The sequence below is a fragment of the Sciurus carolinensis genome, chromosome 5 (genome assembly GCF_902686445.1).
Source record: "Sciurus carolinensis chromosome 5, mSciCar1.2, whole genome shotgun sequence".
NCBI lineage: Eukaryota > Metazoa > Chordata > Mammalia > Rodentia > Sciuridae > Sciurus > Sciurus carolinensis.
Genome location: NC_062217.1, coordinates 119,950,995 through 119,977,450, shown reverse-complemented (window position 1 = coordinate 119,977,450; position 26,456 = coordinate 119,950,995). Strand labels below are relative to the sequence as shown.

Below are 26,456 nucleotides of genomic sequence, written 5' to 3'. Positions count from 1 at the left end.
ATATATTATTGTTGCTGCTACTACTGTAAAACCTGGAGCAGTTCTGATTCGTATTTCATACTGATCAAAGTACTACCATTTTGAGTGAGGAAGAAACAGATTAACAAAAAAAAAAAAAAAAAAAAAAAAGCAAATAACTCAGCCAAGAAAAAGAGAGAGAGGGTGATGTGAGGTAATGCATATGTTAGCTCAATTTAGTCATTCCACAGTATATACATATTTCAAACATCATGTTGTATAACATAAATTATGCGACTCGGGGGAGTACCGGGGATTGAACCTAGGGGCATTTAACCGCTGAGCCACATCCCTAGCCTTTTTAATATGTTAGAGACAGGATCTCACTGAGTTGCTCAGGGCTTTGCTAAATTGCTGAGACTTGGTTTTGAACTCATGATCCTCTCACCTCAGCCTCCAGAGCCTCTGGAATTTCAGCAGCTGAGGCAGGAGGACCGCCAAGTTCAAAGCCAGTCTCAGCAAAAGTGAGGCCCTAAGCAACTCAGTGAGACCCTGTCTCTAAATAAAACACAAAATAGGACTGGGGATGTGGATCAGTGGTCAAGTGCCCCTGAGTTCAACCCCCAGTACTTAAAAAAGAAAAAGAAAGAAAGAAAAAAAGAAAATGAAAAGAGAAGTCTAATACCCCTATGTCTTAGGCATGTAATAAATTTTGTATGTTCTTTTCTCTGTTAAAGAAAACCCTAAAAACTAAATAAAAGTAATACCAACATTTTAGCAAATTTCCTTCCCAAGTTTTTTCTATAGTAGATTGTTATATATAGTTAACCAAAGGAGCAAGTAATTTGGGACTTATTTTGTGACTGCAAAGGGTCGAGGAGAAAGCACTGCAAGACAAGCTGATAGAAGTATGTGATAAAACCACTTGACTCTATACATCATTCTTGCAATAAAAAGAATAAAAACCCAACATGAAATAAATAAAAAACCTAAATAAATACAAAAAAGGGCCATCCTACATCTGATTAATGATAATATGGATTAAAATAACTGTTCCCATATTTGGCCTATAAAATTAGTGAAGATTTTAAAAAATGGTTAGCACTCATAGTCGGTGAATATGTGAGACAAAGGCATTTCCCTACAGCTGGTCATGCTAGAATATTGGTAGGGCAACATGTGTCTGGGACCGACCTAGTTTATGTTTGGGCTCTCTGTACTTCCCAGAGTGTCTCGATTTGACTGATCAGTTGTACGATCATTAAAAATTTAGCTCAATTCTTTGGGATGGCATTTTGGTGACACATATAATAAAAGCCTAAATACTGGGTACTGACAGGAGCAATTCAGTGCTTGAAAGTTATTGTAAAAAAACAATTATGCATAATCATAAATATTGACTCTGTTAGCACCATTGATATATAGTTTATAGTAGTAAAAATTGTGTGAACAATCAAAATTTTCAACAGTAGGAGATTAAATATGAAATAGACATGTTTTTAAAACTAAGAAAGTTCTATATTAACATAGAAATATGTCCATGAGATATTGAATAAAAAAAATCCATTTCCAAAAAACAACTACTTTTATTTTAAAGGATATGCATGGAAAAAATTCTTGGAGAATATACACTAAAATAATAACAGTTTAGTTTTGTGGGATATGATTATAGGTGATTTTCGTTTAGTTTTTTACTATATTTTTAATTAGTTGTTAAAACTTTAAAAATAAACATATAATCGATTTATAAAAATAAATTATCAGAAAAATCATTTTATAGCAACAACTTACTTTTCTGTAAAATCCTAAAATCTGGAGAATCTTCTATCAAGGTCCCTTCTCTGTACCACTCAACTTTAGGAGATGGAGCTCCTTTTACTCTGCATTCAAAGACAACCAGCTGACCCTCAGAGGCTGACAAATTTTGTAGCATCTAAAATGAGAAGAATATTGTTAGAACCAAAGAGTATATATTTTTGTAATCTAGTCTCAGTGTTGAATTTTAGGGAAAAAAACATTGTCTCCTTCATATTTGGATTTTTTTCTAAATCTACATCTCCCAAAGTTTTGATTCTATGGATGCACATTGAGTTTATTTTTTAATATGGACACAGCTGACACCTGTAAAGCCCTTTCCTCACTATTTTCTCCCTTTACTGTTGTGGGAGCGATAAGTAAATTTATTAAATATTATGCAAAACATTTTGAGTAAGGAAGCTAATTTTTAGTAAAATTCTGTTCTTAAATGCCCAAGTAGAATTTGGTTTTCAGAAATAATAACAATAAAAATCTGTAGTGAATATCTATAGGTGATTCAACATAGAAGTAAAGTATTATTTCACAAAGAAATGTGGTTGCTCAAGATGTGGGACAGCTCTGTGGCCAAGTAAATAATTTCATCTTCCAGTCTTTGCGTACTCTACATTCTCTTGTCCTGGAGATTACTTTTTATCTTGTTGTTTTGTTTTCCTTATGTGGTCTTAACAAGTATAGTCTCACTGATCTATTGAGGCATATAAACAATGACAACCTCTATATAATTATAGTCACACATGGAGTCATTATAAAATATGTTGTAATTTCGAGAAGGAAACATTAGGTGCTTTTCGACACCTCCATGATAAAAGGCTTACAATATTCACTTTGAATTGTAATTTGATACTGTTCTATTCTAGACTTGATGGGAGAATGGAATGTACATTTTTCTTTCAGAGTTACTTTCTCATTCATTATGATTCGTGAACTTAAAAATCACACCTTCTTTGGTGTGGTTGGTGTGATTATGAAATGCTTCTTTGGCATATGTGAGAGCATATTTTTATTTTTCATTTTGGCCTAAAGACTGTAAATATGGAAATATTATGATTTAACTTGCTCCACAAACTCTGTAAGTAACAAATGCTGCAAGGCTTTCTTTTATTATGATTTTTGAACCTGCATTTAGGAAATACTGGCTTTTGCAAAAGAGAAAGGGAAAGTCTGTTCCTTCTTCCTTAAAAATAATTCGTGATTTTTTTTTCAGCTTTTGTCCGAACAACTTAGAATATTTTGTGCACGGACTTTCACATTTATAGCATTTGTCTAAGGACTGCAGGGGTGGGGATAACTACGAGGCTTTAACTGTACTTTTACCTCAGGGGTGTATGTAAGTTGATGTTGTGACAGCCAGGGGGCACTGTAGTTCAAGGTTAATGTTATGTTTCTTCCCCCCACAACCCTAAATTGACTTGTTGAAGTAATTAATGGTGGAATTAGCACAGAGTGGTTTCTGAATTAGTAAAAAACTATTTTATTTAAAATCTGGTTATTCTTTGTCTACCTCAAACTACATTCAGTGACAAGAATGGAATACTGGAAGTATCAATGAGTCTTGGTTGCTCCTGGCAAACCTGTCCTTCACCCTGACCTCTGAGCAAATTCTGTGCTAAAATGGCAGCCTTGGGGTCTGTAGAAAGTTTTAGCAGTATCAGAAGTTTCTCTAGAATCCATACATAATGGATTTTTTATTCCTTTGAGGCAAACAAATTAGAAAACCACCCCTCCACAACCATCTCCCCCCACAAGAGATGGTGCCAGAAGGGATTAAATAAAAGAAATATGACACATTCATAAAATTGATGTGAGCAAAATGAGGTTAATTTATATGTTCAACATGACTTGCAGTTCAGATATGTAGGCTAAGTCTCAATCCACAGAGGATATACTAAAGCCTTGCTTGCAAAAGAACTTCCTTGATGAATTATGTTGTTTATGATTTAGACCAGCACTGGTTGGTTGCTATTATTCATTTGACACTGGAAACTAAGACCTATGTCCTATTTGAGAGTCCAGCCAAGATACCTTTGAGGTACAGTGTATGGAACAAATCCACTAATGTCTATAATAGGAGGTAGAATTTCATTCCAGTATGAATCAATACTCACTAAAGAAGATGCCAAGGGTCTTCTTAGAAGTCACTTAGAGAAAGCCAATGAAAATCACAATTATAAGGACAGTGATAGTGTTATTGCTGAAAATTGTTCTTTCTACAAAGTCTCATAAGAAGGAGCTGGGTTGGGTGCCTTGGTGCACACCTGTAATCCCAGCAGGTCAGGAGGCTGAGGCAGGAGGATCGTGATTTCAAAGCCAGCCTCAGCAACTGAGTGAGGCCCTGAGCAACTCAGTGAGACCCTGTCTCTAAATCGAATATAAAAAAGGGCTGGGTATGTGGCTCAGTGGTTAAGCACCCTTGGTTCAATCCCTGGTACCAAAAAAAAAAGGAGTTGGTCATATTGTTTATAAGTTTCCTAATGGTATAAGTCTATACCATTAGGAAACAGCATAACTGATACTATGTTCATCACAGTAGTGGGTCTTAGGCTATTCCTAATGAAATGATGATGTGGTTTGGGTATGGTTCAAGTGCTCCCATAAAGGTACATTTGTTGGAAGGTTGGTCCCCAGTGTGGTGTTGTTAAGAGGTGGTGGGACATTTAAGAGGTGGGGCCTAATGGGAGGTCATTACCAGCCCCTCCCTTTGCTCTGATTTCTTGTCTTGCCATGGGTTCTCTCCCTCTCAAAGGCATTCTTCATCATTGTGATACTATCCACCATGAGGACTTTACCAGAACCAACCTGATGTCAGTGCCATGCCCTTGAACCTACAGAACTGTGAAAATACCCTTTTTCTCTCATAAAGTACCCAGTCTCAGGTATTTCCTTATAGTAACAGGAAACAGAATAAAGCATATGATGTGTACATGCTTAGTCATATTCATATTAACCTCACTAAGGATGAGTAAGACAAATAAAATGGTCACTAACCAGGAAAGATTAAGTTAATCTTTACTAAAAATTATGGATCTGGACTAAAGGCTCTAAAACCAAAGGTCTACAACTGTCTAAGGTAAACAGTGTCCAAAGTTCTACTCTGGATTGTGTGTCATCACCATACTGATCATTTGGGAGAACATTCTTCCAAATGACTTAACAACACAAAACCCTGAGAAGCATGGTCACTTGACATTGAATTTCCCCCCGCTCTGCTCTAAAGCCATAAAATGTTGAAAAAAAGAATTCTTTCTTAACTGAAATGGAAGTTATATACCACAGAATAAATATTCCAATGTGCCTGCTTTGTGCCAAGCATGGTGCCAGATACTATAAATGTGAGTTGAAAAGATATAGTCCCTACTTGATAGATCTCCTCCCACAAATATAATTTTAGGGACCTCCTTGAGAAAGAGCATCTCCTTTATTGATTAAAAGATGTCAGTTACGAAGTTCATTTTATCATTTTATTTGTTTTTAAACCCAGTCAATATTTTTGCACCTTGGGATATGATGCAAGTGTATGTGTACAGTGCTTTAGGTTGGAGTTGGATCAGAGCATTTTTTTCATATTAAAAAACTTATTGAAGGTCCTTTCCTCCCTGATTGTCACAGGTGCCTGTGCAACATTTGAGCAGTAAATTCGCTGGGATTGATGGGCTAGGGAGAAGAACCCATGAAATCTTCAGAAATCTGGATCCAACTACTGGCCCCATGATTTCAGGGTTTCCTGCCTCTGCTATTATATAATGAAGTGCTCTTCAAATTCTCACTTCCCCTGCCCCCTTGCACTCTTCAAATTACTGCTGAAGTAGCTGGAGCCAGGGCCGCTGCAGCACCAAAAGCCTGCCAGAGCAGCTGCTGTCGAGTGGGAGGAGTGACAGGAGCAAGATTCTAATGTGATCACCTCCCTCCCTCCTCACTCAAGAAGTGAGTCCTGTCCCCCACTTGAGCAGAGTGAAAATATTTTTGATACTGCATAGAGAATGAAGGGTAGTCTAGCTCTTTCCACAATCAAAAGCATTTAAAAACATAAGAGGGCTGGGGATATAGCTCAGTGGTACACCACTTGCCCAGTATGAGGCCCTTGGTTTGATCCCCAGCACCGCAAACAAAAAACATAGAAATCCTTTATAAGTAGATCAGTGAACAAGTATATGGAACTTCATTGTCTTCTCTTAAACTCTACCACCGTTTTTCTGGGCGACTCACCTTTTCATTTTAACCTTGTTTAAAAAAGTAATTCTCCACAGTCAAAGGGGTTAAATAAAACTCTGCTTTCTAATCATTGATTGAAAACAAAACATGGCTTCTTGCCATAACTGGCAAAGAAGTGCTTTGTTGGACTGTATAGAAAGTGAGTCACAAGGACAGGAGTGCCAGAAGTCCCTAAAGAAATAAATAGAGCAGGCATAACCCGAACAATCATATGCAAATGATCTGTTATCATTGCTCATGGCCACGCAAAACCATCTTTGGTAGTTCTGACTCAGAAATTTGCTAAAGACACTGGCAGTAACTATGACCTCAATCTTGCCCTGGCTGACGGAAACTAACGCAAGCACACTGTGGCTGATAAGTCTCTCTGGAATTTGAGCCGCAGCCTACCCTAGTGCCCTACGTCTGTACAATCCTCATCCCATTTATGGAGGCAAAATCACAAGTCCAGAGGGCGGAGAAAGCCTTCCCAGAGTTTAGGTCTGGGTACTAAGGACCATTTTCCCACCATGGAGCTAATGCATTCAGAGATTTTACCTGACAAATGACTTATCTAATGATTTATTCATTTTCCCACTTTATTCATTAAAGGCATATGTATCTGCCAATCGGAGCATCTAATCAGGAGGCAATCAGTCACCACATTAAAGCAACTAAACCTGATGTTCTCGTCAACCTGTGAAAATGAAGTGTGAAGAATTAATGTTAAAGGCTCCTATCAGACTTGTTAAAATAATAAAAATAGCTTTGGACCTATTATTACTTTATGAACTCCTATCTATTCATTACAGAGAGCTTTCAAGGTGATTGAGAAAGAGAGAAAAGTAAACAACTTTATCTGTGATAAATGTATCAGACACATGTGCTCTGGGTGATATGAATGCCTGGAACCAGGGCACCTAAGATTTGAAATTGAGTGGAGTTAAGGACACCTCTCTGGTGTCAAGCAAGGCAGATGGTGTTGCAGAACAGAAGAGAGAAGACTTTACTGGGACTAGGCATGAACTCCTTGGTGGTTTAGCTGCCTTGAAGTGTCAGCACTGTCTCTAAGGTGTGACAAATGGACATGACAAATTAAAATAAGTGTCCTGATTTTTGTGACACTTACGCTGTATTGTAAGACTAGATGACTTAGCAGTGGCAATAACAGATGACAAGAAAAAGTTCTGTTGGTTATATTTCACGTGGGCTCCCACTACCCCACCCCCACCCCCACAAAGGTCCTCCTTTAATTCCTCCTTAAAGTCTTGTATCCATCAGTCACAATACATGACTTTCCTATTTCAAGTTTTTGAAAATTATAAAACTGAAACCCCAGGGACAGATTACAGGAAATCAGCCTGAAATTTAGAGGCATCTTGTTAAACCTAAGAAGATGTGCCTGATACAGATAATAGGTAATCACAGCTAGACTTCGTGATGAATTTTGGAAAACCATCTTGGATAAGCTGATCTGATATATCAGAATTTCCTTGAAATGAATACTTCTGTCCAAGTTGTGAATTTAGCTCTTTTAAGCATTATTACTTGTTGGAAGAGACCATTTTCACCGTTTTGCTTGAAATTGGATTTCTCATCTTCAGCATGACTGATATTTGGGGCTGGATAATTCTTTATTGTTGGGGTTGTCATCCTACTCAGTATAGAATGTTTAGTAGGCTCCCTCCAATTGTAACAACCCAAACTGTCTCCAAACACTACAAACGGACCCTTGGAGAACAGAATTAACCACAATTGATAATCTCTTCTGTAAAACCCAAGCATATTTCTTAGAGGATAAAAATCTTTTGGGGCCTAAGTTGGGTGTTCATACAAACAATAAACATAAATCCAAGCATCGAGTCCACTCATTTGGTCTTCATAAAACTAACAAAACGCAATGTGAGTCAACTCTTTTAGTTTGAACTTACTGTCTTGGGCAACATATAAACAGTCTGTAATATAAGGGAAAGTACTATACCATGGAGAGAAGTGGGAAAACTTGTTTCTGATCCTCATTCTGCCACTAACTAGTCCTGTGACATTGGCCAAATCGCTTAATCTCTCTGGCCTTCGCTAGGTTTTTTCATTTGTAAATGAAAGTGCCTGACTGAACTTTCCAGTTCTAAATACAAAGACTGTGTGACTCAGAATGTGATGACACCACAATAGCTGATACCAGGGGACAGAAAGAGAAAGCTCTTTGTCCTTGAGTGAGGTTTTCTGTTAAACCTCCCAAGAGCATTTAACTTCATCTCCTTGAGCACAAAAACAGGTACATGCAACCAGATTCTTTTGAAAGTCCAGAGAAACCTCTAGAGTAGTAAGTGGCTAGAGTCTTATCACCTGATCTTTAGGTGTGGCTGTTACCACCATCAAAAATCAGTGTAAAAACTGAAATTAGAAATCTAGGACTTGAAATGGTATTTGGACAACTACCTCAAACCGAAAAATCCTAAGGCTTATATTGTACTTATAAGGCACCAAAATCCTGAGATAAAATCTTGTATCATATAACTTTGTTTGGATGCTGCGGTGCCTCTAAAGCCAGGACCGAAGGAAGCCATATTTTGATTACCTTTGTAAACACGGGAGCTGCAATGATAGGTTTTCCATCCAATCCTTGCAAATAGTTGGTAGGACTCTGACACTGTTAGAAGGGAACAAACAACAGAGTCATGGTCACTAAAGTCATTACATGAAGAGATAATACAACAAATCTACAGAATTTGAGGTGTAAAATTAATCCCATGTCTTATGAAGTTTATGATTCATAAACTTCAGATTTTCATCTGAATTGACTGCACTTCTTTTTAGCTCATGTCAGCTGTAACATATGGGCTTGTCCTCCCTCCCCCAGCCCCTTCGCGTGGATATGGGTAATTGGACCTAACCTCCTGAGGAGGTCCCATTAAATCCCTCTGCATTACTAAATGGGTTAGTGGAGAGATTCTGAATTTTTTTCACAAAAAGGTTGTAGATAACATATTTAAATATATTTATCATAGATCAACAAATATATCTATATTATCTTACAAATATATTTAGGGAGTATGATTTTATATGTCTTAAAGTATACACATACATATTTATTCTTATATATGCATAGAAAATGCCTGGAACTATCTGCTAGAAACTACTAATAAGAGGTACTTCTGAGAAGAAGGTGCATAGAGATAGAAATTTGGCCAAAGTTTTTATTTAATATACCTCTTACTTTTGGAATGTTTTTGCAATAAGCATTTTATTATTGTTGTTGCTGTTAATAATATTATTGTTATTACAATCCTGGGGATTGAACCCAGGGCACATTACCACTGAGCAAAGCCCCTAGCCCTTTTTATGACTTATTTTGAGACAGGGTCTCACTATGTTGCTGAGGCTGGTCTTGAATTGGTAACGCTGGTGGCTCAGTTTCCCAAGTTACTGGAATACAGGTGTGTGCCACCATGCCTGGCTACAAGCATACATTATTTTTTTTAAATTAATTCAAAAGAGAGAGCCTTTTATTGTTTTCTAAAAAATAATTTCCTACCTGCTTGCTCAGAAAATAGAATTCCTTGCATCTCCATGAAACTAAGTTTTACATTTGTCCTGGGCCAGTCTGAGAGCTGGCAGCTCACTATATATGTAATCAGTCCTCTTTATAAAGCTGGAATGTCAGAAACGAACTCATAAAGAGTTTCTTTTCCTTTAATATTTGCCCATGAAGCAAGATAAGAAGTTCACAAAGCAATAGGAACCACTGATCCCATACATGGGAAGTACAAATTAATTATCATGTAACTTTATTTTTTTAATTGAATTTATTTTTAAATTAAATTAAATTAAATTTTTTTGCAGTGCTGGAAGTTGAACCCAGGACTTTGATTGTGCATGGATAGATAATATAACAAATCTACAGTGGTAAGTGATCTACCTCTGAGCTATACCACCAACCCCCAAAGTGATTATTGTGAGGACTAGATGCAACAAAGGAGAGTATGATCATGCTACACATGATGATCGTGGTCACAGTGCATGTCCATCACAGTCTGTGGTACTTGTATTTCACCTAGATTCTTATACCTGCTGGATGGTTGACACTCTGGGCTGGGCCACCAAATGCTGGGCTTGGGGCACTGCTGGAGGAATGGCGGCAGAGGTAGTAGGAGGTAATGACACCTCATTTGACTTCTGGATTCTGAGAAATTATTAAAAAATAGATTATAAATCAGAACTATAAATGTGTGTGGAAAGTCTTTCAGCAAAACTAATAATGCCATCACTCCTTACAGTTGGATGTAATACAAATCTTCGTTTGACAATATTCTATAAGTGATTACTGAGTTTCCTTTCTGTACAGTTTGTTAGGAAATGCAAACATGAAAATAGATATGCCACCACTGCCCTTGGGTTACTTGCTTTCAGTGTAGTCAGGGAGTCAAACCTGAGATCTAAGATGCGACAGAAGCCTGTGTAGAGGTTATATTGTTTAGATTTGTTTTGTTGTTGTTCTCTGTATTTTTTCTCCTCCACTTTCAAGTAAGAGGATAAACTTTGTATATTGTTACGTCTGGGATTGTGACATGGCAGAAAGCAGAAATAGTCTAAAGTCTTTGAGTTTACATAAATTGAAGGGATTTTTTTTAAGGTCACAAGAACAAGGAAGTATTTTTGACAAGACTGTGGAGGAAAGATTATTTGGTTTGTGGGGAGGGCAGAGAGGTCTGTGGATCTGGCCAGAGAACCTGGCAAGAGGGAGAACCTAAATGCAGAGGCAAGGTGGAAGGCTCCAGTCTTGCTAAAGACATCAGTACTGAAGCATGTCAGGAAGCGACAACACTGGATTTAGAGGGCCACTGAGATCCAGCACATGGGCCTCTCACCTGTGACCCACAGAGAGAGTTAACTATTGACAGAGGGCTTCCCTGTCTTTGGTCTGAATATTACCTCTCTCTGTCTCAGCTTCACCAACTCTAAAATAGGAGAATAATAATTCTTACTCCATAGGGAGTTACATAATTCATGCCAGATGTTTAGAATGGGCTGGCTCTCACACTGCTCAATATATATCACCAGAATCTTTGAACAACTGTGGAAGGGGAAAGAAACACCCAATAATGACAGATCCTAACCAGGCAGGATGGGGGCTAAGAAGCAGAATTATATGGTGATGCAAAGCCTTTCATTGTCTCTAAAGCATTGGTTTTCTTCTGCAATAATAAAACCCCTGATTTCCTTACATGGCTATTCCAAGAGACTACATGCCCCAATCTTCATTGTAACTAGGTGTGGCCACATGGCTCTTTTTGGTCTTGGGATATGAGGGATAGTGAAGTATGCTATTTAAGAAAATGACTTACAAGGGGGGTGGGCATGGCCTTTATTCCTTGCTATCTTAAACTAGGAAAATGAAGGCTGCACCTTAACATGAGATGAAGCAGAAACCTGGAAGCAGACTGGAACCTTGGAGAATATGAAGCCATTTTACCAGTCAAATCCTCCTGATTTTTATATAAATGAGAACTATCTATCTTATTTAAATCATAGTTAATTTGGGTTTCTGTTATACAAAACTGAAGTTAAATTTTAACTAATACAAGTAGAATTAAAGTAAATAAATAAATGAAATATTTCTTACATAAGTCCAGCGTTGTTGCTTCCTGACATGCTTCAGTACTGATGTCTTTAGCAAGACTGGAGCCTTCCACCTTGCCTCTGCATTTAGGTTCTCCCTCTTGCCAGGTTCTCTGGCCAGATCCACAGACCTTTCTGCCCTCCCCACAAACCAAGTAATTTTTCCTCCACAGCCTTGTGAAAGGCTGGTTCTTTTGACCTTAAAAAAAAATCCCTTTAATTTATATAAACTTGAAGACTTTAGACTATTTCTGCTTTCTGCATATCCATCTTCATGTTTGATGAAGTTAAATTTTTACTAATACAAGTAGAATTAAAGTAAATAAATAAATGAAATATTTCTTGCATAATTCATTTAATGTATCAAAATTCATACCTTTAAATTTTTATGGGAACCTTGAGGAAGGAGTGATGAGTGTGTAATAGAAGAGGAATTTATTACAGAAACCAAAGAGGGAGAACATTTAGTCTGGGTTGTGAAGGATAAATAGGAGTGCGCCATGAAAAGCCAAAAATGAACCCAAGTGGGCATTGTTTTGAGATGTTAGCAGAGTAGACAGCCCAAGATGGAGAAGTGTGTAAGTGAATATGTATATGTAAGCTGCTTTAAATTTTTTTTTAATGCTGTTGATTTTGTTTGATTTTTGTATTCCCATGGGTAATAATCTTTTTTTGAGCAGGAAAATGATAGAATCAGAATGATCTTCTAGAGAATAATCAGTAGTATTTTGGAGACTATAAAAGAGAGAAGAGGACTGGAGCATCTCTAAGGAAGTGGTTGACGTCAAAGGTCAGCAGAAAGGAACTGAACCAAGGTCATGAGAATAATAAGGAAGTGAGTTAAAGGAAGAAGCCTTTATTCTGGTCCTGAAGGTTCCTACACATACAGAGTTGAAAGCAGATTCTTATTGCAAGAGATTTTGAAGAGTAAAACATGAATTTTGCCCTTATGGAGCTTACCCTCTATAGTGGTAAGACAGTTTACATCTCCTCAACCAGGCTCCCAAATATTTCTGTTCATTTCATGTAGTCTCGGGAATGGTTACTATATTTGTTTCTATTCCCAGGACTTCTGCTGGAATGCCCCTCCTTCCTTTGTTTGGGGTGTCCTCTTGTTCTTCAAAGGCTCCGCTTAGGGTCACAAACTCTGAAAGCTTTCCTGATCTTTCCCTGCACCCCCAACCAATAAATAGTGTTTTGTACCAAGTCCTGTACACCATGCACATGGTCATTATAGACTATTATACTATGTTGCTCTTCTCATCTATAAGTTGGTTTTCATTTCTTGCTACCTCTATATTGCCCTCTACTAGATTGTGAACTTCTTGAAAGCAGGAAGCATCTGATTTTTCTATTTCTTTTCCTTTTTTTGTACTGGGAATTAAACCCAGGGGCGCTCAATGACTGAGCCACATCCTCAGCCCTTTTTTATATTTTATGTTGAGACAGGGTCTCCCTGAGTTGCTTAGGGCCTCCCTTTTGCTGAGGCTGGCCTTGAACTTGCAATCCTCCTGCCTCAGCCTCCCGAGCTGCTGGAATGACAGATGTACACCACTGCGCCTGGCTTGATTTTTCTTAATATCCATTGCATCTAGTGTAATGTCTGGGATAGAGTAGGAGGTGCTCAGTCGGTGGCTGCAGAAACTAACAAATGAATGGATGCAAATTTGTTCAGTATTCAGTACAACTGTTTAGCAAAAAGGATATAACTTGTCCAGATCAAATATACATATATGCATATATATATATATACACACATCTATACATCTACACACACTAAATAAATGATGTAAATATTTTTAAATGATATGTATATATAAAAATATATAAAATTATATATAATATATAAAAGTTAAACATATTATATATAATTTAAGATCACCAAATTTTGTATTCTTATAGTACTGTCTAAACATGAACTTTTTAAACTATTTGGTTATTGGTTTTTGGTTTTTTTTTTTTTTTTTTTTGGTTATTGGTTTTTTACTCTGTAGATATAAGTATGATAATAGGCGTTACTTCATATTTTAAATACTGAGACTATTTCAATTAATCTGCCAGGCAAGACTTAAGCAAAAGAAGTGAAGTCTTCTCCAGATCTGCCTCTGTCCTCAAGTTCTAGTAACCAATTAGGACTTTTCTCAAGATCTGAGGATACTAAGTCTATATGATAAAAAAATCAGAATTACCGATTCATCTCCTCCTTGTTAGGGTCCCCTTCTGAATCAGAAGAAGAAACTCCTGGAGAAATAAAAACAGGACATGAGCTTTTAAAGACAATAATTTCTTAAACCAGTTCTAGGTATCTGAAGAATCTTAGACTTAGAAATGAAGTCAGTGGTTCCCTACACTAACATGCAAACTGACAAATGAGGAAACAGACCCTAAAAAGTTGAAGGAATTGTTCAAGGTCACATAGCTAGTTAATGCTGGCATTCAAGCTAACTGGTTCAACTTCGAAGTGCTTTAGTATATAAAACACCTCCTGATGTAGTTGGACTGTCAGGGTTTACAGCCATTCTCTGGTGTTAGAAATTCTCATACTCTGGCCTACACAGATTGACTAGAAGGAGGGATTACATTGGATTCCAGACATTGTAGGTGTAGGTGGATATTCTTCCGTCCTGCCCTAATATTAGCAAGTCATACTTCATCTTGGAAGTGGGGGTGTTTGAAGTCCTGTTGCCACAAAGAAAAAACCCAACAATCCAATCTCAGCACTGGTAGCAGAGCCTTGATCCCGGATTTACTTCTCAAGATAGTGAATTCCAGGAAGATACAACAGAGCTAAATCTGGAGGTATTCATCATACTCTGAGAATTTGAGGATAAAAACATAACACATTCCTACTCATGTACTTATTTAATAAATGTTTATCAAATATTCACTAGGTACTTGGTACTATACAAGGTATTGGAGATAAAAATAAAGAAGAGTGAGACAGTCCTGGCCTTGCATTCTAGTTGGTAAACAGACACTTATGCCATAGTAATACAATATGTAAGTGCTAAAACCAAGGTGTACCTAAAGTATAACAGGTGAAAAGAGTGCTGAAGAATGGTCCCCAGAAAAAGACTCAGAGGATGACACAGAGTAGGAACAAAACTTAGGCAGATTCACAAGTAACACAGGTGGATTTCTTCCCTAAAATTAATCATCTAAGTTTGGTGCTGTGATAAATACCTTTCCAAGGTTCCCAACTGGTCTCCATGCTTTTACCTTTGATTCCCTGCAGTACATCCTCAATCAGCATCCAGTGACTCTGTTAAAAACTAAGTCAGATCATGCCATCTCTCTGCTCAAAACCCTCCAGAATTTCCCATCTCCCTCAGAATAAAACCAAAGTTCTTTTTTTTTTCTTTCTTTTTTTTTTTGGGTGCTAGGGATCGAACCCAGGGCCTTGTGCTTACAAGGCAAGCACTCTACCGACTAAGTTATCTCCCCAGCCCCAAAACCAAAGTTCTTGCAACAAACTACAAGAATTTATGTGATCTGCTCATCTACCTCCCTCCACCTTAACCCCATCTTGAACTTTAGACTTCATCTTCTATTACTTTTTTTGTTTTGTTTTGTTTTGGGCAGTACTGGGGATTGAACCCACGGTTTCACTCGTGCTAAAGTGCCTGACCATTGAGCTATACCACAGCCCCAAATCTGCCTTTCCTCTCTTTTCTTTTTGTGGTGCTAAAAATTGAACTCAGGATCTCACACACGGTGGGCAAGCACTCTACCACCAAGCTACATTCCCAGTTCATATATATGTGTGCGTGTGTATGTATGTGTGTATATATATGTTTTGTTTTGTTTTGTTTTTGAGCCAGGATCTCCTCAATTTGTCCAGACTGGTGTCCATCTTGTAAACCACCTGCATTAGCCTCCCTAGTAGCTCTCATACTACTTTTTGTCTTGGTGTTCTAGCCTGGCCATGCTGGCTCATCTCTACCTTAAGACTAGTACACTCTCAACTCAGGGCCACCGCACTTGCTGATTCCTCTGCCTTGTATGGTTTTCTCTTGAATGTCTTTGGAGCTCACTCTCTCACTTCCTCCAGGACTTCATTCAAATGTCACCTGGTTAGGAAAGTTTTCACTGCCTCCTTATCGAAAATTACAGGCAATGCATACAAACACACACACACACCCTACAACTCACACACATACACATATAACTCCTATCCATCTTTCTTGCTATTTTTCCAGTAACATATACCTATTATATTACACATTTTATATATTTATTTCATATAAATAAATATATAATATATACTATTATATATAATAATATATAAATATATAATAATATATTTTATTATTACTGATATATATTTATATCAGTATGTAAGTCTATTTTTTTTTTTTTGGTCGAATAGCCCTCAATAAATGTTTATTTAGGACTGGGGTTGTAGCTCAGTGGTAGAGCACTTGCCTAGCGTGTGTGAGGCACTAGGTTTAATTCTCAGCACTACATATAAATAAATAAACCAAATAAAGGTCCATTAACAACTAAAAAATACTTTAAAAAATTAAAAAATGTTTGTTTATTATAAATAAGTGTTTTACTAGAATGTGTCAGGCTTCAGGAGTATTTATTTAGTTTACCTTCTATATAAATCTCAGCAGAAGTTGAATCTGTCCCATAGATGTTGGAAGCAAAGCAGGAGTAGCGTCCTGTGTCCTCTTCAAAGGCTTCAGCAATGGTCAGAGAATGCAGATTTCCTGCCTGGACGATGTGAATGTCTGGGGAATTTTCAAGCTCCTTCCCTTCACAGTACCACCTGCAAGTAAGGGAATATGGCCTTTGGACACAACTAAAAAACTGTAACTTAATAACATAGATGGTTCCAGATACTCCCTAAGAAGAAAATTGAAAAACTAAGAGTCAGAACATGAAACAATCTATTGTTTGATTGTGACAATGAGAGTGTCAGGCAGTATTCAAACCACACTGACACTTTACTCAGGAGATTGGAAAGTTGTTCCTATTAAGAATGATACAGGGCTGGGAATATAGCTCAGTTGGTTGAGTGCTTGCCTTGCAAGCACAAGGCCCTGGGTTCAATCCCCAGCACCGCACACACACAAAAAAAATAAATAAATAAAATAAAAAAGAATGATTCAACTGGGCACAGTGGCCCATGCCTATAATGCCAACCACTTGGCAGTCTAAAGAACAAGGATAGCAAGTTTGAGGCCAGCTTGGGCAACTTAGGGCATCTTGTCTAAAAATAAAAAAATAAAAATTGTTAGGGATGTACTCAGCTGTGGAACAATTGCCCAGCATGTGCAAGGCCCTGGATATGATCCTTAGCACTGGGGGGAAAAAAAAGAAAAGAAAAGAAAGAAAAAGATACAACTGCAAGAGGACAGAAAGCAAGTATAGACAACTAAGAAGAATAGGGTCTTTAATATGGAACTTGGCTAGTGCAGGCCATATAGCCCATCTCGTACAGCGCCTGCCTCTCAGGCTGGAGGCCTGGGTTCGAGTCCCCAGCACTCTGCAGTTGTGGAACTTACAAACAAATATGGAATTTGGCTTCTCCGAAAGTACCTTTCAACTATAGTGGTCATTACATAAACACTTTTTAGCTTATTTAGAGAACAATGAATAGATAATAGAGCTTTGTGAAGTTGTACACACTCATTTCCTGCTGCTAAATTGTATCTGTCCTAACTGAGAATTAATTTGTTTTGTTACTTCAGTCACCAGAATAAGGAGGATGAGTCATAGTCTGCTAAAAGTGAGCCCACCCTGGCAAATAACTCAAATTAAATGTGCTTCTATTGATTATGATAATTTATTATAATTCTATACACCTGATGTTATGCTATAATACAAGTTTCTACCTGGTCAAGTTTTCTGGCCAAAAGTTTATACAAAATAATAATATAAAATGATGTTTAAGACGTGGAGGGGCATAATAAAAAAAAATAAACATTAAAGTTAAATGGAAATGCCATTTTCTCATATAACAGATTGACAAGTCTAAAGGTTTATTTTCATACATCATTAGTGAGAATATAAAATGGCATAATACCTGTGAAAGGAAGGTGGTAATGCTGCCAAAATCATACATACATTTATTCTTGGACCCAACAAACCCCACTCGTTGGAATCTATCACAAGATAGACTTCCAAACACACAAAATGATATATATACAGGCTACTCATTGAAATAGCCAAAGAATGGAAACAAGCCAAGTGTCCATCATTAGGGAACTGATCAATAACTACAATATAGCTACACCGTGGAACACTCTGCAGCTCTAAAAAGAGAATAAGACCACTGTGTGCTGATGTGGCAAGAATCCTAAGATATATAACTACATTTTAATTGTAAGGTACAAAATAGTAGATAAAGAGTGTTAACTTTGTGTAAGAAATGGAGGGTAATGAATTGAATTATGTAGCCCCAAAAGATATGTTGAAGTCCTAACCCCCATACTTGAGGATCCATCTAATTTAGAAAAAAAATCTTTGAAGATGTAATCAGGTCAAGATGAGGTCATCGAGGTGGACCCTAATTCAATATGCAGGGGTCCTTATAAGAGAATGAAAATGGAGGCATATAAGAGGACCCCATGTGATGACAGAGGTAGAGACAGGAGTGATGCAGTTGTGGCCAAGGAGCATCAGGGACTGACAGCAATCACCAGAAGTTAGGGAGAGGCAAGGAAGGATTTTACTCAGAGTCTGAAATAGAACACGGCCCTGGTGACACTCTTTGTTTTTTTTTTTTTTTTTTTTTTTTTGTACCAGGGATTTAACCCAGTGATACTTTACCACTGAGCTACATCCTCAGCCCTTTTATTTTTTATTTCAAGACAAGTTCTCGCTAAATTGCTTAGTGCCTGGCTTTGAACTTGTGATCCTCCTGCCTCAGCCTCCCGAGTCACTGGGATTACAGGCTTGTGCCACCATACCCAGTCTTGGTGACACTTTGATTTCAGACTTTTTGTTTTCAGAATTGTATGAGAATAAATTTCTGTTGTTTTAAGTCATTTGATTTGTGGTAATTTGTTGTGGCAAACATTGGAAACAGATTCAAGGGGGTAAGAAATAAGATATTCACTCATTTGCATTTGCATAGAGAAAACTGGATAGAATAAAATGAAAGTTAAAAGTAGTTGCCTGTTGTGGTGACACAAGATGGATGATGATTTTTAGGAGTAAGATGTGTCAGTGTACCCTTTTATACTGTTTTTACTTTTTGAAATAATTATTAATCAACATAACAAAAAGCAATTAAGGGGAGGAACATTATAACTATTCAGTATAAAAAATTAAGGAACCCTGGTAGTTACTAGTCTTTACTGTCATTTCAGATCTAACCACTCAGTACTTTAATTCCTCCCTCCCATCATTTATATAAAGCAAAATTCTAAAGCACATTAAAGAAAACCACCTACTCAACTACTTTCCAACAGTCAAACTGTTCTCTACTGTTCCATAAATATGTCATGGTCACCCCCATATTCAAGTCCCTGCTCATGTTTTTCTGAGATTCTTTTTCTCTGCCTTTAAGCAACTGCAAATATAATTCATGTACCAATACTTGGCTCAGATGTCACTGCCTACTCAAAGCTACCTGTTACCACCTATTTTCAATGATGGTTATGTTTTCTAAATTCACTGTTTTTTTGTTTTTGTTTTTGTTTTTTTTGGAAAAAAAATCTGTCTTGTGTCATAAAAGACTTGATTCTGTACTGTCTTCTGTTGTTCTCTGATTTGAAAATTGGTCTTATCTCTTACCAATCTTATTGACCACTATAATCCTAACACCTACAACAGTGCCCCGGCACATGGTAGGTACTCAGAAAATAAGTGTTTGACCAATTTGTCAAAAGACCAAGTGATTGGAAAAAAACTATTAGTTGACATTTTGTGAGTGTATGTTATTTGCTTCATCAAATTCTCTTCCAGTCTTTGAGTTCTGTTGTGGTAGCAGCGATACACAATAAAGGCAGCTGAGGAGATGGGTTCATGAATCTGACAGAGCACAAATCTCACTAGTTCCAAGGAACTTGTAATGAATAAAACCTCAGAGCATGTGTAGTTCCAAATATAAAATCTGGGAGTCCAATCAAAATGTGTTATCTTTTCTCCCCTCCTAATATGTTCCTAAAATGAGAATAAGATAATTTTTTTAAGGTACAAAACCACAAAGACAAAAAGAATGGAAGGGGAGACAACAGTAAACCTGAGACCTCAGAAACTTTTGGAAGATGGAAAGCATATTGAGCAGTCAGAAGAGTTGAGAAATGTGAAAAGCAAGAGCCTACTTGGGGATGGCAGTGAAAGAAGTAGCCAATTTGTGCAGCAGAATTCCAGAGAGTTTTGGGATTTGGAAACACAGATTGCTAACAACTGAGGGGAAATATGGAACTTAAAACAGAAACACTGGAGCCGAGTGTGGTAGTGCACACCTGTAATCCCAGCTACTTGGGAGACTGAGGCAGGAGGGTGGCAAGTTCTAGGACAGCCTCAGTAATTTTGCAAGACCTTCTTTCAAAATTAAAAAAAATGAAAAGGGTTGGGGATGTAGTTCAGTGTAGAGTACCCCGGGGTTCAATTTCCAGGACCACAAAAAAACAAAAAACAAACAAACAAACAAACAAACAAAAAAACAGAAACAAGAACAAGGGGAAAAACCAAAATCAACAATGACAGCAACCAAGGATGTTGGTTACAAATTTGGAAAAATGAGCCTTAGACTGCTACCTCCGATCACTTCCCTTCATCAAAGCAGTTAGGGAATGTCCCTGGAAGAAGGCTGAGTTGTAGGTTTAACAAGCAGCTGTTCCACATTGGAGCAGGAGAAGGCCTTCAGAAGGGATTTCTCTAAGGAAGAACAAATACGCCTGATGGACCACTCTAGGCTTAACTGCATGGAACAGACTATTTCAAAGTCTCACTAATTGATTTGGAAAGCCGAGACAAATTTGTGATTGGACCACAGAACTGAGCACATAAAAACAGACAGCAAGAATCAAGACAATAATCAACTTTAGGTCAAAATAAAAAGGGAATACATTTGGTCTTGTGTATCTGTTAGTTCCTCATCTTCAGATTTAACCAATTGTGGATCAAAACTATTTGGAAAAAAATTGTGTCTGTACTGAATAGGTACAGATTTTTTTTCCTGTAATATTCCTAATTCTCTATAGTATAATAACTAGTAACAAATATTTTGCATTGTATTAATTATTATATCTACAGATGGGAAAGGCTGGAGGTTTAATTCAATAGAGTGCTTACACAGCATGTTAGAGTTCAATCCCTAATATCCCTCCTAAAAAACAGATATGTTAGAAGATGTGCATAGGTTAGATGACATGCAAATATTAAACAAATAGTTTAAATAAGGGACTTGAGCATCTGAAGATTTGGTATCCACTGGGTAGTCCTGGAAACAATCCCCTGAGTATACAGATGACTATGCAAGCAAAGAAATATTCATTTTGTCCTACTAGGTTTGTAGTGAACAATATTTATATGGTAACAATAAAATAAAGATTAAATACTTTTTAAAAACAACAGTATGTTATGATTATATTGAAAAATGCAAAAAATTGAGGGTGCTGGTTTAATGTAGGGGCGCTAAACTGCTATTTGACAAAATAGGAAATCAATAGAAAATAGCTTACATTAGCATGGCAAGCAACAGCAGTGTAAGCATTTTACAGTGGTTCACTTTCTGTGAAAACAAAAGTTTACTAGGTTATTTGCCCTTTCACTGAGTTGATATTTATACGGATGGTGCAAAAGACACGGTGGGTAAAGTTGCTCATGCTTTAGCAACACAAATGAAGACACTGTCACAAAACTGGGTTTGGATCCACCACTATGTTCACAGTAAGAGAAAAAATATATAGTTTCAAGGAAAAATTTCCTTGACAAAACAATAAAAATCATTCCTTTCATTAAATCTTAACTTTGAGCCAGGCGCAGTGGCACATGCCTGTAATCCCAGTGGCTCAGGAGGCTGAGGCAGGAGGTTGGAAAGTTCAAAGCCAGTCTCAGCAACTTAAAAAAAACTAAAAATTTCAACTTTGAGTCCACGTCTTTTTAATGTTCTTTATTTTTTCAAAAATAAAGGAAAGTAAGTCTGTCATTTCAAGTAAAAATAACAGATAGTATTTTTTGCCAATGGGAAAAACAATGAGCTTTCAGGAAAAATTAGAAAATTTGCATCCCCCAGAGTGAGTTTAGGGGTTTCCAACACTTAAAGACTTTTGATTTTATTCAAAAATATTTAGACGATATCAACAAATGTGATTTTTTGATATTATATAATAAAATGTGTTACCCTTTGAAAGATCTGCATTATTTATTTTCCAAATGACCAAATGTTATCCATTCAAAGGTCAAAATAGACGGATTGGTTTTAGAATAGCAGAGGACAAAAGTTCATGGGTATGGTTTCAGATTTCACATTGCAACTAACCTTCAGGAAACTATTGCTAGTTGAATTCTGTTGTGGTATTAAATAACAATAGCTCACAAAGATCTGAAAAGGTTATTAAAATGCTCCTCCTATTTCCAGCTAGGTAACTGTGTAAAACAGGATTTACCGCACTGACTTCAACCTAAACAGCACATTACAGTAAACTGAACGCAGAAGCATATGTGAGAATCCAGCTATGGTCTGTTAAGACAGACCCTAAAGAGTTTTGTAGAAACTAAAATAATACTACTCTTCTCACTAAAACTTTTTGCTTTGGAAAACTATTTCTTGTAAAATTATTCATATTAACATGTTTATTATTGTTATTTAAAAATGAATGAATAACTGGTGTGGTAGTGCCTGTCTATAATCCCAGACTGGGAGAGGAAAGCAGGAAGATCAAAAACTCAAGGTCAGTCTCAGCAATTTAGGGAGGCCCTAAGCAACTTATTGAGACCCTGTCTCAAAATAAAAAATAAAAAGGGCCGGATGTAGCTCAGTGATAAAGCACCCTGAATTCAATCCCCAGTACCAAAGAGAGAGAGAGAGAGAGAGAGAGAGAGAGAGAGAGAGAGAGAGAGAGAGAATGCATGAATATTTAAAACATTTCTTAGTTTAATTTTTAATATGATAAATTATTACAAACAAAATCTGTTTTGAGTTTCAATAATTTTTTAAGATTGTAAAGGGGGCTCGGGAACCAAAACTTTGAGAATCACTGGTATATTATTCAGAAATCAAAAGGGAAATTAACAGGAAACTGCAGAAAGGGTTGAAAATAGTCTGTTCTTTAATAATATTTGACTTTTTAAGCAATATAGCTCTATTTATTTGACGAAACAAATATAAATAGCTTTTTCAAAACAAAGAAATCCCTACTTTCACATAAACATTACAGAATTATCTCGATTCTTTAGATTTCTCATCCTTACCAAGATGAGAGTGGTATCATCCCTGAATAATTAGATAGCTAGAGGAGATAAGAGAAATGTTTCAAATGCTGAAATCTTAGTCAGAAATGATCTTATCCCTATTCAAATGCCATGACGGCTTCACCCAGTCCCAAAGAAAAGCAGTAACCATGTCTTTGTCTTTAATACCATGAGCCACTCAGAAATAACATGCTGGTCATGTGAAAGGTTCTTAAATCTACCCCACTACCCTGAAGACTTTTGAGGTAGGAGGATAACATACTCTCCTCAAAGTCTATCCATGTTAGGGCATGCTTTCATAGAAATGTCCTTACTAGGGCACGTTTTTAGAATGCCACGTCCTCATGACACAGAATGGCAGCAGGTGCCAGATGTGATTCATAGCTCAACAGAAATGAGTCAATGGTCTGGAAAATAGGGCAGGTCCAAATGACAGAGAAGGACCCACCTTTGATGCACTTGGGTAGCTTGTCAGATTTGCTAATTTGGCTAGCTACCACGCTGGGAAGGAGGACACCGAAGAGACACATTTGTCAGATTTAACAGGACTTTTTGGCTGCAAATCACCATTCTGCTGTTAGGTTACTATTTCATCTAAAATATGCCTTGGATAAATATTATGACTCACTGTTTTAGCACATTAACAACTTCTAAATGTAATTTGAATGTGTTATTCTGACTCACCAGTAATAATGCTCATTAAAAAAATGATTACTCAGAGTCCAACTTCAACCTTGCCCCAGCCCTTCCAAAGTCCTTTTCCAACCTATTATTCTCTCTTCTCATACCTTGTTCTTTTCCTTTGTAGAAACTGTATGTCATTTGTAGTAATATATTTATTTGTAGGTTTATTTCCTTAATATCTCTCTCTTAACTTCCCTTTCTGGGCAATAAACACCACAAAGACTAACAGGACTCAGTTATGTTAGATTTTATGATGCAATGTGGCCTTTCGGATGTCCTGTTTGATTGCTATTAAATTAAAAAACTTAAGTTTTCATGATCAGTGGTTATGTTCTACTGGATAGAACATAGGGGTATATGCAGAAAGACAGGGATTTTTTTTTTTTAATTTTATTAAGATTTGTTGAGTTCTTCCAAGTGGAATCTTCCACCTGATGGTAACTTAAGAAAAGTATAAATAAGCAATTGTCTATATGAAGAAGTCAAGACCATACCTTGCTACATAACCAATTTTAGATATAACTAGAGAGAATGAATAAATGTGAAAATAAATTTTTAAAAAGATGAACAGACACTTATCAGAAGAAGAAATAAAAGTGAACAACAAATATATGAAAAAAATGTTCAACATCTCTAGCAATTAGAGAAATGAAAATTCAAACTGCACTGAAATTTCATCTCGCTCCAGTCAGAATGGCAATTATCAAGAATACAAGTTACAGGACTCGGGTGTGGCTCAGTGGTAGAGCGCTTGCCTAGTATGTGTGAGACACTGGCTTTGATCCTAAGCACCACATAAAGAAAGATTTCTGTCCCTCTACAACTAAAATATTAAGAGTAAAAAGAATTCAAGTCACAATAAATGTTGGCAAGGATGTGGGGCAAAAGGTACACCCATATATTGCTAGTGGGACTGCAAATTGGTGTAAACAACTCTGGAAAGCAGTATGGAGATTCCTCAAAAAAACCAGAAAAGGAACCACCATTTAACACAACTGTCCCACTCCTTGGTTTATATCCAAAATATTTAAAATTTGCATACTACAGTGACACGGCCACATCAATGTTTATAGCAGCTCAATTCACAATAGCTAAGCTCTGGAACCCTTCCACAGATGAATGGATAAAGAAATTGTGGTATATAATGGATAATGGAGTATTAGTTATAAAGAAGAATGACTTTTGTAAGTAAATGGATGAACCTGGAGAGTATATCATGCTAAGTGAAATAAGCCAGTCCCAAAAAACCAAAAGTCTAATATTTTTGCGGATACATGGAAGTTAACCCACAATAAAGGGGGAAAGGGGAAGAAGAAATATTCAGTAGAGTAGACAAAGGGGAATGAAGGGAGAGGGAATAGGAAAAGGAAAGAGAGTGGAGTGAATCTGAAATAATTTTTCCAATTACTTATATGAATGTACCATATTGAATCCCACCATGTTGAACATCCATAAAAATGGGGTCCTAACTGGAATAAGATATATTCCATGCTTTTACAATTATATCAAAATGAATTCTACTGTGATGTGCAACTTAACCAATGAAAAAGAGAACAGTATTTAAAGTAAAAGAGGTTCTTCCATCAATGTATTAAAAAAAATTGAAGAAGATGAAATTACTTTGGGCAGGGTTAGAAACCCTTCCTTTCCTTTAACTTATTATAGTTATTGCTAAATCACTACATAATTCACTTATTTATTAAATTTATTGTTTATGGCTGAGCACATGAATGCCTATAATTCTAGCAACCCAGGAGGCTGAGGCAGGAGGATCACAAGTTCGAGGCCAGTCTCAGCAATTTAGTGAAGCCCTAGGTGATTTAGCAAAACTGTCTCAAAATTAAAAAAATTAATAAAAAGGCAGGTCACAATGGTGTACACCTGTAATCCCAATGGCTTAGGAGGCTGAGGCAGGAAGATTGCAAGGCCAAAGTCAGCCTCAGGAATTTAGTGAGGTCCTAATCACTTTAGCAAGACCCTGTCTCTAAATAAAATACAAAAAATGGACTTGGGATACAACTTTCTGGTTAAGTACCCTTGGTTCAATCCTCTGTACCAAATAAATATAAAACTAAATTTGAAAAATTTATTGTTTACTATTTGTTCTCCTTAACCTCAAGTGGAATGCAATATGGCACGGAACTTAGCTTTACTTACAAGGACTCATGAATATGTGATGCATAGAGTGTTATGAATTGTTGTTAAATGAATGAACATATGAATTTTCCAGTTTTGTTGTTATTGATTCTATGCACTTGAATCTTTACATATTACATTTGTGTGTGTGTGTGTGTGTGTGCACCAGGAATTGAACCCAGGGGCACTTAACCACTGAGCCACATCCCCAGACCTTTTTATTTTTTTTATTTTAAGGCAGGGTCTCGCTAAATTGCTTCAGGTTTCACTATCATGCTGAGGCTGGCTTTGAACTTGCAATCCTCCTGCCTCAGCATTTGAAGTCTCTGGAGTTACAGATGTGTGCCACCACACTCGGCTTTCCATATTACATAGTTTATAATTTCTTCCTTTCTTCTGCTTGCTACACTAAATCTTTCTTTCAAGAGTAAATTCTTCTATTTGCTCAATTGGGAGTCTTTCATTGTGTTAATTTTCCCTAACTGTTAGAAAACCTTGCATATTAAGGGATGTTGGTTCTGGTGATAGTTGTTGCTGGTGATTATTGGGGAGAGGCAGATCATGATTTCTGGTAGGCGTACATTGAGTACCAGTAGCTTTTCTGTGTTCCTGGCTATTGTTAGCTATCTGGGACACTGCCCTGTGTCTCCAGAACACATTTGCTGTCCTGGCTTCCG

At 37.0% G+C, this 26,456-nt stretch overlaps 1 protein-coding gene across 3 annotated transcripts in view; it reads right to left on the bottom strand.

The window, feature by feature from the left end:
- The window catches only part of Mypn (myopalladin), a 91,909-nt gene that overhangs the window by 38,706 nt on the left and 26,747 nt on the right, over positions 1-26,456 (bottom strand). For all 3 annotated transcript variants that reach the window (XM_047552557.1, XM_047552556.1, XM_047552555.1), the window contains 5 exons: positions 16,182-16,357; positions 13,773-13,824; positions 10,033-10,147; positions 8,543-8,614; positions 1,750-1,891 (listed from right to left, as the gene is read on the bottom strand). In XM_047552557.1, the coding sequence (XP_047408513.1) occupies positions 1,750-1,891; positions 8,543-8,614; positions 10,033-10,147; positions 13,773-13,780 (337 nt within the window). In that variant the 5' untranslated portion in view covers positions 13,781-13,824; positions 16,182-16,357. The remainder of the gene's footprint in view (positions 1-1,749; positions 1,892-8,542; positions 8,615-10,032; positions 10,148-13,772; positions 13,825-16,181; positions 16,358-26,456) is intronic.